The sequence below is a fragment of the Bufo bufo genome, chromosome 3 (assembly GCF_905171765.1).
Source record: "Bufo bufo chromosome 3, aBufBuf1.1, whole genome shotgun sequence".
Lineage (NCBI taxonomy): Eukaryota > Metazoa > Chordata > Amphibia > Anura > Bufonidae > Bufo > Bufo bufo.
This window is the reverse complement of record NC_053391.1, coordinates 600,409,335-600,425,889: the sequence shown is the minus strand read 5'-3', so window position 1 is coordinate 600,425,889 and position 16,555 is coordinate 600,409,335. Positions and strand designations below refer to the sequence as shown.

At 41.9% G+C, this 16,555-nt stretch overlaps 1 protein-coding gene across 3 annotated transcripts in view; it reads right to left on the bottom strand.

Moving 5' to 3' along the window:
• Positions 1-6,075: 6,075 nt before the first annotated feature.
• Positions 6,076-16,555, bottom strand: part of SLC11A2 (solute carrier family 11 member 2) — a 164,347-nt gene continuing 153,867 nt past the window's right edge. For all 3 annotated transcript variants that reach the window (XM_040425925.1, XM_040425926.1, XM_040425927.1), the window contains one exon: positions 6,076-6,194. In XM_040425925.1, coding sequence (XP_040281859.1) covers positions 6,114-6,194 — 81 coding nt within the window. In that variant the 3' untranslated portion in view covers positions 6,076-6,113. The remainder of the gene's footprint in view (positions 6,195-16,555) is intronic.

Genomic DNA, 16,555 nt, shown 5'->3' with positions numbered 1-16,555 from the left:
CACATGTATTAATTGCTCCAGTTGCATGTTTTAAAGAGAACATTCTAGAAATTGATCCTAAAAGTGTGAGATTGTGGCACTGCATATGAAACCATCATAACAGTTTTTGCACGTGATTTTACCTTACTAAAATTAAGGGGGTTGTACCATGAAAACTTTATTCTACATTTTTTAAACCTGAATCTCAATACTTTTGTAATGTAATGTAATTAAATATTTAGTATAGTCTATGGGCTATTCCATAAAATGTATCTGTATTTGTTTTTTTACTTATTTCTCAGTTCACCTTACTGAGGTGGTCGCACGCGCTCAGTTTAAATATTTAACTGCCACCAGCCGTAGCTACTGTTAGAAGCTGTAACTGTTTACAGGGAGAGAGCTGCAGCAGAAAGGACACGCCCTCTGAGCTGCCAGCTTGAAATAAATCTAGTGGAACAATTGGAGCAATAAATGTGGGGATCTCTGGACCCATGTGAGGTACAGGGCTGGTTAAAAAGAGATTGTCAGGTACTATATGATGTCTGGTTTTCAATTTTATATCAGTCATGGCGTAACCCCTTTAATGGGGGAAAAGAGCAGGAAACCACAACATATAGGGCATACTTCTATTCCCAACCAGACACTTTCAGGATATGTAAAAGTGACTTTTTATATTATACATCTTGATGTCTACTAGAGTTACTGATGAAATATAAAAAGTACCATATTTAGAAAAGGACAGCTAGTGCTTCTGCCACAGTTTTATTGGTTTTGTTTTTACAGCGTTTATTATGCAGTAAAATTGACCCATGCCCTTCACTCTCCGGGTCAGTACGATTACAACAATACCAGATTTATACAGTGTTTCTTAGTGTTTTAATACAAAAAAAAATAAAAACATTTTTGGAAACAAATATTTTTTTCTTTTCTTTGCCATATTTAGACCCCATAACATTTTTTATATCCATGCAGCTGTGTGAGGGCTCATTTTTTGCAGGATGATCTATAGTTTTTATTGATACCATTTGGGATTATGTATGACTTTTTGATAACTTTTTATTCAATTTTTCTTGGACGAGGAAGAGACGAAAAAACACCAAATCAGCCATTTAGATTTTTTTCCATGATGCCAGTCACCGTATGAGATATTTTTATATTTTAATAGTACAGGCATTTTCAGACGCGGAAAAACCTATGATGTTTATTGTTTTGATTTTGATTTTAAAGGGGATAATTTGACTTGTTTAATTGTTAAAACTTTTTTTTAGCCCGCCAGTGGGACCCCAACATGCAATCATTAGATTGCTATTCCTATTCAGTAATGGAATTTTATCTAATACTGAATACAAAGTTCAGTATATTCCAAAGCAGTGGTGCCACCTACTACTAAGGGACCCTTTCCTTGATCTAAGTGAAGAGAAGGCGTTCCTGCATTGAAGCGTGTGCTTCTGTCATATTTGACCACAGCATCTGAGGGGTGAAATGTCTGTGATCGTCATTATTGCCAATCACAGACATTAACCCCGGGTGTCTGCTGTGTGACATGTTAGGCGCCTGGCAGCTATGGAGCGTCATCAGACCCTACAGCTGAAGTATATAGTCGTACGGCAGTAGGGTAGTAGTTATAAAAATAATTATCTGAGCAGTGGGGATCCAGTGAAGGAATTTATAAAGAGGAGAACAAGGGGATCAACTGTGCAGTGGAGTTAAGGTTTGACCGGAGGAGTGGAAGTTGTTAGAGGGTAGGGCCACAGAAAAGGACGATGCTGTAGTCTACGTGGGAGATAATGAGGACATGTGCAGGCAAATTATCCAATACTTATGTCAGGCTTATTGGTTTGTCATTTCCTGCATAGAATTTTACCCCCTTTTCAAATACTAGGATGATAGCTGCTACCTACTAAAGTTCATGGTATGATCACCTAATGGGAAAGTTCAAAAGTCTAATAAAAATGAACATGCGGAGCCCATGGAACAAATGTCAAATGTGATATTATATTCTATAGAAAGGAAGAATATCTTACGAATTTAAAAGACTTGGCAGCAAATAGTACAATACTTGTTACACAATGAAATGCAAATGGCTCTAAATTAATCCTATGCAAATACAAAGTGTCATTTACATGTTTAGATTATTTTCGGTCATTAATTAAGGTAAGGTTATTTTACTATTTTATTTACAGATGCCTAACTAGGCAATAGAACCTGACCCAGATATAAACTAATACTTCACTTTTATTGGAATAATTCTAAAATGTAATAAACTACGTATGTGCAACATTAATTAAGCATATTAGTGGGCACATGCGCAATAGCTCACAACATGGTGCCTATCTGTGTAGTATTGCACTGTATGGGTTGCGGCCGATCTCACTCACAACAGTTTCCAGCTCTGAGTCCCGGCGCACCATTCATCTGCGCAGGCTATTATCCCCCTCCATTCATCTCCCTACGTCTAAGGCTACATTCACACGTCAGTATTTTTCTATATCCCGATTTCGGTCCGTTTTTTGCGGATCCGTTGTTCCTGAAAATGTTTCCGTATGTCATCCGTTTTTTGCGGATCCGCAAAAAACAGAAACATGTATAAATTTCAATAAGCAAATAAAGTTGTTTGGATTTCTTTGAAAAAAAAATAGAAAAAAAAAAAAGTGAATAAAAGTCTAGTTATGTGTTACCTCAGGTGCCATTTAATTTCCAGGAACGGAATCCGCATAAAACGGATGACATACGTAATGACATACGAATGTCTTCCGTTTTTTGCGGATCCATTGACTTTGTATCGGTCCAGGATCCGATTTTTGCGGAAAAGAATAGGACAAGTTTTATATTTTTTCGGACATGCGGAACGGAACAACGGAAACGGACAGCACACATTGTGCTGTCCGATTTTTTCCAGGACCCATTGAAAATGAATGGGTACAGAACTGGTCCAGATCTGTTCCGCATAAAACGGAACAGATCAGGAAAGAAAAAACGGACGTGTGAATGGACCCTAAGTCCGTGCGCATTCATAAACAGCGCAGCTCCCCAGAACCATTGGATGTATTCTATGAGCATGCGCAGGTATATCGAGTGCAGCAACGTCTGATGACGAGTTTAATGGGCGACGGACGCATGCGCTTTACTGTTTGTTTCGTGGACATAGTTTAAGTGTTCGCGCAGCCGCTTTGGACGCAGCTCATCACTCCTGACATGTATAGTGGGCGACGCTGACGTTATTCCAATTGGGCTGATGTGGGGGAGGGCCTACGGCCCCTATTGGTTGGTCGTACCATGGGCGGTGTGTCTGATAGGTTGGTCAATCTGTCAATCAGTACACACATACTATTTAAATCTCTAGGTGGTTGCGGCCATTCATGGCTGTCCATTTACCCCTGAAGAAGCCAGAATACTGGCGAAACATGTCGGGGGACAGCTTTAGATTTTAAATTGCTCTGCACCTCTTCATCGATCACCAGCACCCAGCGGTCAGAGGCCGACGGTGCTTGGTTTATTCTAACAATTTAGATAGTTGGGCATTCACTGCTGGGCACCGAGTCCCTGTTGTGGTTCTAATCGCTAACAATTCCAGTTTGAGATTAATTGGTATGCGCAATGCGCCATGTGTATAGTGGGCTGAATTTTCATTCCCACACCATTCAATAAGGTTGCCATGACAACCATTCTCAGCTGGTAGTGAACCACGGACGGTGCTACGGCAGTGTGTGGCCCCTCCTAAAGACACTAGTAGCCTTTTGCTTATAGGGACACAGGGTGAGAGATAGTGCACATCTCTCTTCCCCCCACATTGTCCAGCTAATGCTGTCATCAGTGTAGAGGTGCATTGTGTTTTTAAATTTCTCATTCCTTGGTGTTGTCTAAAGTTTAATTAAAGAGTGCATGTTGCACATACATAGTTTATTACATTTTAGAGTTTATATCTGGGTCAAGATAGGTTCTATTGCCTAGTTAGGCATCTGTAAATAAAACAGCTTCCTTGCTGGCTTAAATTTAGACCATTTTCTATGGCTAAAACAGGCCCGTCCCCTCCCCCGCCCTGTTTTTTAGACCTGGCGTGAGCGGGGTAAAAGTCGAAGATCTGCTCCAGATATACGCCAGAAAACTGGTATATATCTGATAGTAAATGACCACCTGTATGTGCTGTTTTGCGTAAACTTTTCATGCTTTGTTCACGCTGTTACATCTTGGACAGATTAAATGCAATCTGCTCTGTTTTCCCAAAGAAGTGAAAAAAATGGAACTTAAAGGGAATCTGTCACTCCGATTTTGGACCATTATCTACAGTAATACGTGATGAGTAGTACTGCAGATATGGGGTCCAGATCACTATTGTTTATTTTCCTACTGCCCCCCATTCCCCTGCTGTCAGCGCTCAGAGCTGCATTGAAGTACATGGTCAGGACTGCTGAGCATGCGCACAAGTCCTCTCCATTATGTTAGAACAGCACAGCAGTCCTGTATTTCAGTGCAGCTTTGAGTGCTGACAGCTCGGGAACGGGGGCTAAAGGAAAATAAAAAATAGTGATCTGCACATCTTACCTGCAGGACTACGCATGTATTATTGTAGACAATGGTCCAAAATCTGGGTGACAGATTCCCTTTAAGTCAATGGGATCAGTTATGATCTCTTACAGAACAGAGCTATCATCATAAACCCAGTGTGAATAGAGCCTTACTGGTTAGTGCAAAACTGACCAAGAGAGAATGCGTGAATGAAAATTCAAATAACCAAGCTGCACAAGAAAGCTGGTGTTCATGATTTTTTCAGTATAATTGCAGAATTTGACATATATGAAGGTAGAGATTAATGTGTACCTCCAGTCATGCTTGTGGTGGCATCTGCCACCTGAAGTTCAAATGTGACAGCGGCCAGGAGTGGTCTTACTGTATAGACAACTGTACAATGCTGAAGGCCTCCCCTGCTTTACGCTTCTTTAGCTGTATCTTCTGTATTAAAACTTCCATTGGTTTACATGGCCACAAGCATAACTGGAGGTAGACTTACAACAGCATATTGCCCATAAGAGCTTACTATCAAGTCTTACAGTACCAGTGCAGTACTATACAGTGACGGGACTATTATATCACAGAATCACTCTATTCACAAAAATTCAGTTCACATTCACCAGACATAACACATGAATCATGACAAGGCACACAGTTATAATATTTGCCACAGAGGAAGCAGCATTATTGGGTGACACTTTAAAGGCTATGGACACCTTTGGGGCAATTTTTTTTAATGCTTGCAATTTCCTCAATTCGGGCTAAAAATATTTTCATTTGGTCTTTATTAAAAATGTTCAGTCATTTTTTAGATAGAACGGTTAAAAAATCAGTCTGTTTGCAGAGTACTGCTCCTCAGTCCGGTCAGCTGACGGCTCATGTGAAGCCTTATCTCTGATCTCCTGACCTCATAAACACACATTTAAGCCATATTCTTACCAGTATGATAACAGTTTAGTTTAGTCAAGAGATCACAGATAAGGCTTCACATGAGCCATCTGCTGATGTAACTCAGGAGTTACAGTCTGCATATAGATGTCCATAGCCTTTAAGGGAGATTTATCACCTCCCCTACTCCACTTTTCCAGCATAAAACAGACATGAACCTGAGGTTCGCAACTTTTCAAAAGCCACTGTATCTAAATGTAGCCGCCCTCACCACTTACCAAAAATAGGGGGGCAGGGGGAGGGGCGGAGCCATCGGCCCCAGAACATTTATCGCTTATACCATAATTTATGGGATAAGAATAATCATTAAAATTTCAGAGCCGACATACAATACCTCATCTAACCAGCCTGTGATGCTCCAACTCTGCATTGCCCCAATTCCAGTCTTCTGAATAATGGTTTGAAGTCATATCTTTTCTACGGGTCTAGCAGAATGGGGCCATTATAATACTGGCAGCTTAGACATTTCACATGCTGACTCTGATCATAAAGTAAGTGCTGGGATTGAATAAATATCATCTGAGGATCATGTTCATTACTTAGTCCACATTTGACTTGTATTGCGCACCAGAAGTTTGGACATGGCACCTCTTAGTTGCCGATTTCTCCTAGATGTGGATCTAGAGGAAATGGAGGATCTTCAGAGCAGGCTTGAGTGTGCCATGTGATCTCTATCATCATCGGGGAGAGGGCAAGTCTTCTTTCTCCATATTATTTAAGAGGAAAAGCTCAGGATAGGTGGTCAACCCCAGATTGAACTGTAATAGAGAAGGCACATGAGAAACAGCACAGGCAAACAGACAACAAACTATACGTGTGTCTGAAGAGAGACTGATGAAGAAAAACTAGAGGGTATACTAAAATGTATACTTCATGGATTACCTCTATCTAAATAAATATACACTAAACCATCTTTATGTTTTTTGTTTTAGTGCCCGGAAGGGCAACATCTGCCTCAACATGCATACTGCTTCGGCTGGGCTATGTACGTGTTCTGGGGTGTTTTTTATTATTGTATTTTACTCGTTTTGCGCTAAGAATATTTTTTTGATTTGGTCTTTATTAAAAATGTTCAGCCTTTTCTGAGATACAAGAGTTAAAAAATCAGTTTTGCAAGTTATGCCTTTGTTTTCTTTGAATCCCATCATCTGACGGCTCATGTGTAGCTCTTATCTCTGACCTCATAAACACTTATTAAAGCCATATTCTTAACAGTTTGATAAGAACCAAGCTATAATGAGTGAACTTTTAACTCTTGTATCTCAGAAACGGCTGAACATATTAAATAAAGACCAATTGAAAAAAATTAATAAAAAGCAAACATAAAAAAACAAAACAAAAGTTTACATAGCCTTTAAGGTTATGTGCTCTCCATTCTGTCTGTAGATTGGCAATATACAGGGAGTGCAGAATTATTAGGCAAGTTGTATTTTTGAGGATTAATTTTATTATTGAACAACAACCATGTTCTCAATGAACCCAAAAAACTCATTAATATCAAAGCTGAATATTTTTGGAAGTAGTTTTTAGTTTGTTTTTAGTTTTAGCTATTTTAGGGGGATATCTGTGTGTGCAGATGACTATTACTGTGCATAATTATTAGGCAACTTAACAAAAAACAAATATATACCCATTTCAATTATTTATTTTTACCAGTGAAACCAATATAACATCTCAACATTCACAAATATACATTTCTGACATTCAAAAACAAAACAAAAACAAATCAGTGACCAATATAGCCACCTTTCTTTGCAAGGACACTCAAAAGCCTGCCATCCATGGATTCTGTCAGTGTTTTGATCTGTTCACCATCAACATTGCGTGCAGCAGCAACCACAGCCTCCCAGACACTGTTCAGAGAGGTGTACTGTTTTCCCTCCTTGTAAATCTCACATTTGATGATGGACCACAGGTTCTCAATGGGGTTCAGATCAGGTGAACAAGGAGGCCATGTTATTAGATTTTCTTCTTTTATACCCTTTCTTGCCAGCCACGCTGTGGAGTACTTGGACGCGTGTGATGGAGCATTGTCCTGCATGAAAATCATGTTTTTCTTGAAAGATGCAGACTTCTTCCTGTACCACTGCTTGAAGAAGGTGTCTTCCAGAAACTGGCAGTAGGACTGGGAGTTGAGCTTGACTCCATCCTCAACCCGAAAAGGCCCCACAAGCTCATCTTTGATGATACCAGCCCAAACCAGTACTCCACCTCCACCTTGCTGGCTTCTGAGTCGGACTGGAGCTCTCTGCCCTTTACCAATCCAGCCACGGGCCCATCCATCTGGCCCATCAAGACTCACTCTCATTTCATCAGTCCATAAAACCTTAGAAAAATCAGTCTTGAGATATTTCTTGGCCCAGTCTTGACGTTTCAGCTTGTGTGTCTTGTTCAGTGGTGGTCGTCTTTCAGCCTTTCTTACCTTGGCCATGTCTCTGAGTATTGCACACCTTGTGCTTTTGGGCACTCCAGTGATGTTGCAGCTCTGAAATATGGCCAAACTGGTGGCAAGTGGCATCTTGGCAGCTGCACGCTTGACTTTTCTCAGTTCATGGGCAGTTATTTTGCGCCTTGGTTTTTCCACACGCTTCTTGCGACCCTGTTGACTATTTTGAATGAAACGCTTGATTGTTCGATGATCACGCTTCAGAAGCTTTGCAATTTTAAGAGTGCTGCATCCCTCTGCAAGATATCTCACTATTTTTGACTTTTCTGAGCCTGTCAAGTCCTTCTTTTGACCCATTTTGCCAAAGGAAAGGAAGTTGCCTAATAATTATGCACACCTAATATAGGGTGTTGATGTCATTAGACCACACCCCTTCTCATTACAGAGATGCACATCACCTAATATGCTTAATTGGTAGTAGGCTTTCGAGCCTATACAGCTTGGAGTAAGACAACATGCATAAAGAGGATGATGTGGTCAAAATACTAATTTGCCTAATAATTCTGCATGCAGTGTAGAGAAGTATAGCAACACCTGACTGCAGGATCAGACTACACAGGGTACTCTGTGACCATGAATGTATCAGAGCTGTGTATGATAACCTGCAGAATATTTTAAGACCAAAAGTGCTGCATTTCTTGTATTTTAGATGCACTGGTGCAGTAAAAGTGCGCATACCCTTTAGGCCTCTTTCACACGGCTGTGTGCGCCCCATTGCCGTATTGCGGACCGCATTTGTGGATCCGCAATACACGGGTGCCGTTCCATGGACATTCCGCATCACGGATGCGGAATGGTGCGAAACGGAACCCTACGGAAGCACTACAGAGTACGGACCTATTCAAGTGAATGGTTCCGCGATCCGCTGCGGCTGCCCCACGGACTGTGCTCGTGCATTGCGGCCCGCATTTTGCGGGCCGCAGCACGGCCATGGGGCACACACGCCCGTGTAAAAGAGGCCTTAAGGTCACATTACATTCCTGCTGGTTCTGAGAACTAAATCAATATTAGGCTACTTTCACACTCGCGTTTTGTGCTGATCCGTCATGGACGGATCCGTTCAGATAATACATCCGTCTGCATCCGTTCAGAACGGATCCGTTTGTATTATCTTTAACATAGCCATGACGGATCCGTCTTGAACACGATTGAAAGTCAATGGGGGACGGATCCGTTTTCTATTGTGACAGATTGTGTCAAAGAAAACGGATCCGTCCCCATTGACTTACATTGTGTGTCAGGACGGACCCATTTGGCTCAGTTTCATCAGACGGACACCAAGACGCTGCAGGCAGCGTTTTGGTGTCTGTCTCCAAAGCGGAATGGAGACGGAACTGATACAAACTGAGCGGATCCTTTTCCATTTTAGGGCAAAACGGATCTGTTTTGGACTGCTTGTGAGAGCCCTGAACGGATCTCACAAACGGAAAGCCAAAACGCGAGTGTGAAAGTAGACAGAGTTGTGATACCATACAGATCTTATCATGAATAATTCCTCCATGCATGCGTACTTACACCGTCCACTGCCACTATTTGTAATGAAAGCTTGTAAAACAGTGAAAACATCATATATTCATAGGAAGGCAATACATAATTATGACAAACACCAGAAAGTTCTATAATACACTTTACCTAAGGTAATAAATAGACGAAAATGGAAATTTTATTGAAACACCCTCCCCTGCTTTTTATTGTATAAGCATCATGTACTACGTATAACATTTATACAAAACACGAGCACAAAACCAAAGGGATAAACATTAGAGATGAGCGAATTTCATGTTATGAAATTCGTTCACACTTCGTTTGGTGGTAAAAGCAGAATTGCGTTATGGATTCTGTTACCACGGCCCATGACTCAATTCTATGACGGAATGCCTTTAGAGGCATTCCGTTATTCATTTCGTCATAATAGAAGTCTATGGCCTGCATAACGGATCCGTCTCGTTTCCATTATACGGGAGAGGACTCCCCTGCATAACGGAAACGGGACGGATCCGTTTTGCAGCCCTTAGACTTCTATTATGACGGAATGAATAACGGAATGCCTCTAAAGGCATTCCGTCATAGAATTGCGCTATGGTCCGTGGTAACAGAATCCATAACGCAATTCTGCTTTTACCACCAAACGAAGCGTGAACGAATTTCTAAATAGAGATGAGCGAATTTCGAAATTCGCTCATCTCTAATAAACATATATAAACTGTGTGCAAAAAGTGTGCAAAAAGGTCTTGTTTTGTGTCCCACGACTAGTTATACATTATATTTTATTTTATTTTACACAATAAAAAACACCTACAAGGAGCATGAAAGGGGTTGTCTGGTTTCAGGAGGTGCATCGCTGAGACCAGTGATTGGCTGCAGCAGTCACATGTTGTCTATGAGACCAAAATCAAACACAATGCAACGGCACGCTGCAAACACAAAATACATGATCACAAAATATATAAACTAATGCTATACTCACTATGTAAAGGAATATGAGGTACAATACGTTTTGATCAAAATCATTTGTACCCACCACAGCAAGGTGACCTAAATGCCCCTTATGGTTCCAACTGGCCTCCAATGAATTTAGGGAAGGTAGGTTCCACATACAGTATATACTGAGCCCACTCTGTATGCACCCTTGTCTGGTGCCAGCAGACCTCCAATGAATGCAGCAAGAGCAGGATCCAGTGTTATACTACACTAGTTAAAATCAGCCTTAGGGCTCATGCACACGAATGTATTTTCTTTCCGTTCCGTTTTTTTCACGGACCGTATGCGGAACCATTTACTTCATTGGGGCTGTAGAAAATACAGAAGTTACTCTGTGTGCATTCTGTTTTGCAAAAAAGTAGTGCATGTCCTATTATTGTCCGCAAATCACGGTCCGAGGCCCCATTCAAGTCAATGGGTCCCCAAAAAATACGGAACTCACACGGAACACATCCGTATTTTGCGGATCCATACTGTAGAAATGCTATGCCCGGGGCTATATTGCTCATGTGTTTGGTGATTAATAAGTTACTGTTTCTGTATACGATCCGCAAAAAACCATACGGATATGTTTTGTGCAATAATGGAACGGAAGAGGACTTAAAGCAGAGAAAAAAAAAATCAGATACGGAACAACGGATCAGTTAAAAAACGGACCGCAAAACAACAACGGTCGTGTGCATGAGCCCTTATTCACATGTGTCCTTGATGACATCTGTGACAAGATGGTCAGTGCTTCATCCGTGAAGAATCTGTGTGTGGTCCATGTGTCCGTTTTTTGCACTTAGTATTCCACAGATAATGCTGTGTTAAAAATTCATTTCTAGAGCATCCCCTAGCAATGATCCGTGAAACACGAATGCCATCCATGTTGTGTCTGTGTTTTTCATGGACTCATAGACTATAATGAGCGTGATGGATCCGTATATACAAACAAAAATAGGGCATGGATGTGTGAATACACTTAAAATGAATGGGTATGTGTGCTATCCATGGAGAACACAGACAGCACACATCCGTGACTCACTGACGTCTGAATAAGGTTTTAGTCAGCACATCCTAATGTGCACAGCTGCCTTGGAGGTAAACTGAACCCGACCGGGAGAACCGGAGCTGCGGCACGGGATCTGCCAGGTAAGTAATGATCACTCATTTATTGCAGGCAGATCCTCTGTATTGTCCAGGTTCCTCTGTTCAGCGCAGCAGCCTCTTCAAACAGCTGATCGGTGGGATCTCAGAAGTCGGATCCCCGCCAATCTGATACTGATGACCTGTCCTGTGGATAGGACATCAATATCAAATTCTGGGATAACCCCTTTAGCATGGAAAACTCAGGGCTAGGGCATGGGCTCAGTCTGGCTTACCCATTCATTCATTTAGACAGCTGAGAGGAGATAATCCTGTAACTCCCTTGTTATTTTGTTATTGGGTCAGTGCAATTGTAACATTCTGCATAATGTGCTTGCTTTAGGCTACATTCACACGTCAGTATTTTTCTATAATCCCATTTTCGGTCCGTTTTTTGCGGATCCGTTGTTCCTGAAAATGTATCCGTATGTCATCCGTTTTTTGCGGATCCGCAAAAAACGGAAACATGTATAAATTTCAATAAGCAAATAAAGTTGTTTGGATTTCTTTAAAAAAATAAAATAAAATAAAAATAAAAAAATTAAAATGTCATTTCCAGGAATGGATTCCGTATAAAACGGATGACATACGGAATGACATCCGTATGTCATCCGTTTTTTGCGGATCCATTAACTTTGTATTGTACCAGAATCCGATTTTTCAGGAAAAGAATAGGACATGTTTTATATTTAAACGGACATGCGGAACGGAACAACGGAAACGGACAGCACACATTGTTTTTTTCCAGGACCTATTGAAAATGAATGGGTCCAGATCTGGTCCTGATCTGTTCCGCAAAAAACGGAACAGATCAGAAAAGAAAAAACGGACGTGTGAATGGACCCTTATGAAATGTGCCCCAACGTATATCTTCCTATAACTCATCATAGTGATCCTGAAAACATGGGCATTGGTTTTCTGCCTCTTTATCTTTAAAGCAACATAAAACAGCATGTACACAAGATCATGGGAGGCCTGGTGATTACACTGCCTGTGTCGGGGAATATCAATCAGTAGAGCAGGGGCAGTATTTGGGCATGAGAAAGCGGACTCCAAGCAAGTACAGCACACGCAGTGGATAAAGAGCATTTTTGTGAAATAAGACAACTGAGACATAATAAGCAGACAAATAAGGTGCTCCAGATGGTTGGTTGGTGGGTGGGGTGGTGTTCACTATCCCACCAGTTCCCCTTTAATCTGACATTGCACGTCAGTTGCTCTTGATTCCTAAGTATGGCTCAGCTAATATGGACTTTATTAAAACAGCACCAATTATTTCAAAGAGTCTTATCATTGCCTATACTAAGAAGTCTATTATAATCATGTTCATCCTGAACACCAGGTCTTCTGTCCAGATGAGGTAACCTTCATTAGTGAGCTGATCACTGCTGTACACCTCCATTACATAAATGGTTCTTCTCTTGTTTCCCTCTGGTCACTCGTCCTCCTCCAAGCCTCAAGAATTATGGAGAAAGATGGCGGTGGAGCACATCAGTGTATATAATGTGACATATGGCTATGTCCATGACATTAATATAAAGTGCACTGTCATTTGGTTAATGGCGCAGTTACAGTGATCGTCAGCTAATGTTGCAAGTTGCCATAAAGTGGTGTCTGTCCATATAATCTAAGATTTGATGAAGACCCCCCCCATAACACAGTGTATGGTGCCAGCTGAAAGTAGGTACGGTATTTAACATTGGTAAAGGGGTGGTCTGGTATTATTTAAACTCAGGCAGTAGGCAGGACTGCGTTAGAAAAATAAAAATAAAATGTACCTTTTAAAACACCCCTCTATTCCGGCGCTGTGGCTCTTGGCAGTTCACAGTGGACAGAAATCAATCGGGACCTGTGTGTTTTTATCACATCCCCGAAATTTCCCTTTAATTATAGTAGTCAAGAGGATGTTGTCTTTTAAAGTGGACTTTCAAAAATGACTTTTCTGTACCTTACCTAATTCCTGCCAGCCACTGGAGTATTCAGCCTCTTTTATATTGCTGATCTAAACACACACTATTTTGCAGATATGACCCAATTAGTTATTGGGCTGTTTAGGCTCCGTGTGGTTTGCCAAGGGAACATCAACTATATCTCTTCTCTCAAGGTGGAGTCTTCTGCATCGTTCTGACATCGTCTACTATCACAGGACAGATTGCGAGCTGCTGGTTTGTCAAGTGGCTCAGCATTAGGCCTCCTGCACACGAACATGTGCGCCCCGTGGTCGTGATGCGGGCCGCAATGCACGAACACCGCCCATGGGGAAGCCGCAGCGGATCGCGGACCCATTCACTTTAATGGGTCCTTCATCCGGCCGTTCCGCAAAAAGATAGGACATGTTCTATCTTTTTGCGGAACGGAAGTACGGGATGAAACCCCACTCTGTAGTGCTTCTGTAGGGTTCCGTGCTTCCGTTTCGCATCTCCAGATTTGCAGACCCATTGAAGTGAATGGGTCCGCATCCGTGATGTGGAATGCACACGGAACGGTGCCTGTGTATTGCGGGTCCGCAATACGGCCACGGAGCGCACACATTCATGTGCAGGAGGCCTTATATTGAACTCAATCATTTAATTTCAACTTCACTAAGAGTACAGCAGAAAACCTCCATATACTGTATTTTACACGATGTCCCTGATCTTACTGCCTTCCATTAAACTGACTGCAGGAGCATCCTTCCTCTAATGCAGGCATCCTCAAACTGCGGCCCTCCAACTGTTGCAAAACTACAACTCCCAGCATGCTCAAACAGCCTACAGGTATCAGCCTACAGCAAGGCATTGTGGAAGTTGTAGTTTTACAACAGCTGGAGGGCCGCAGTTTGAGGATGCCTGCTCTAATGTGATGTGTTTACACTTGGGCGTGCTGGCTCCATATTCGGAGTGGGTGCAGAATGTTATTCTGTGGAGGTGTTCACCCATCCAATATATGCACTGCACAATTTTCAGTATACAGCATGTTGCATCAGATGCTCTATAATTCACCAAAGAGTACGGCACTTAATATAGTTCCATTTTGACAACTAAAACTGAGGCCTATTAAAGACACATTTAAAGGGAAGGTGTTATGTGCCTTATGCTGCCCTCTCTGACAATAGTAGAGGTGTAGTGACAGACACACTGATTTCAGCGGTTTGTCATGCACACCACTGTAGTTTCGGTTCACATCTGATCTGCATTTTTTGTGGATCAGATGCGGACCCCTACATTTCTATGGGGCCGCAAAAGATGCAGACAGTACACAGTGTGTTGTCTGCATCCGTATATGTCTGTTCTGTGGCCCTGGAAAATGGATAAGGCCGTGTGAGGCCTAAATAAGTTTTTCAGTACTCACAAGTTACAGTTCACAGCCAGTGAGGAGTCCACTGTGAAGGAAATAGTCCACTGTAATCACTATATGCCTGCTTATCCCTGCCCTCCAGCCACTGACAAGTGACATGTTTCTCCATATGCACAGTGATACGGAGAAACCAATCATTCATGGCTGGTTAATCCCACATATCATGATTTCCGTGCACTTCTTATGTGCTGACTCATGAGTATTGAAAAACGAATTAATGACAAACCTCTGAAATCAGCATCTGTCACTGCGCTGCGCTGTCCGCAGAAATCGCGACACGATCCCTTTTAAATAAACCTGAGAATGTGCTCACCACTATCGTTGCTGGTGAATATCGGATTCATAGAAGCTCCCTACAACGCTACCGAAATATATCTGTCCTGGGAAACATTTTTAGTAAGCATGCCACTGAAATACTGTAAGGCTTTCTAGTAAAGATATGGTCCATGTAAATCACTGATATAGACACATTTTGAAACTACTGTGGATTTCCTAGCAGATTATCATTTCAGATATAATAATCTCACGCCATCCACAATGTGCATTTTATATATGTACACAAAGAAGAATGAGGCGCTCATGTGCAGCAGTCCATGGGGAGCTAAGATTTGGAGATGTACATGGATCGCATTTTAGACATCAGCCACCAAGAGGCTTAAATATTGGACACTTCACATTCACTTCTATAAACATTCTCAATGTGCTGAGTGTATACATGGGAACCTGCTTATACTTAAATAGAAGAATGTTTATACGTTCTAATTTTAGAGTATGAGATTTCATTTTTCCAATGTATTACAAGTGAAAATTCCAGTCTGCAGAATGACAATAGTTCTTAAAGGGAACCTGTCATCAACGTTATGCTGACCTCACTGAGGGCAGCATAAAATGGTGACAGAAATGCTGACCTCAGCGGTGTGTCACTCATGAGCTACAAGTAAGTGGTTGCCGAGAACCAGCATCATAATCATTGCAGTCCAGGCCTTGAAAAGAGTCAAATCTACTTGAGAAGAGTCCTGGTTATTCATAATCTCCTGCTCTCTCACCCATCTGCTGATGATTGGCAGTTCTCTCCTAGAGAGAAAGAGAGAAAACTAGGTAGAAGACTGTCAGTCATCAGCAGGGAGAGCAGGAATTCATGAATAACCATGACTCTTCTCAGGTGGCCGTGACTCTTTTCCAGGCCCAGTCTGCAAGGATGGTGATGTCGGTTCTTGGCAACCACTTACTTTTAACTTTTAAATGACAGACCGCTGAAATCAACTCACCTGTCTCTACTTTATGTCTCACATTGCTCAATCAGCTATGTCCCATGGGCTCTGGTATATAGAATCAGTGTGTAGTTTCCTGAAATGTGTAGTAAGCGGCAGTAAAGTAAGTGTTTTCAATTCGCTAGGATACGCCAGTGGCTGGAGTCTGACCGCCATGACTCTTGCCAGTTGATGGAATGAAGTGGCATATCACTTGCACTGCTGCTGTTTCAAGGGTCACAGTCATTGAAAGTCCACACCTGGAGACTCCAAACCTGCTCAGGACTATGCTGCCAGATATTACACGGTCGAGTCACATTATTATGACCACGTCCTACTTTTGTCGTCGGCAGTGTGTAGCTCATGAAGGAAGTCACGTGTGGTGAGCTGGCTTGGTGGGTATATAAGGTGTGTGATAGGCTGTCTGCACACAGATCCCTCGTTGCTGTCGGGGGCGGGGGGTGATTTATCAGAGTTG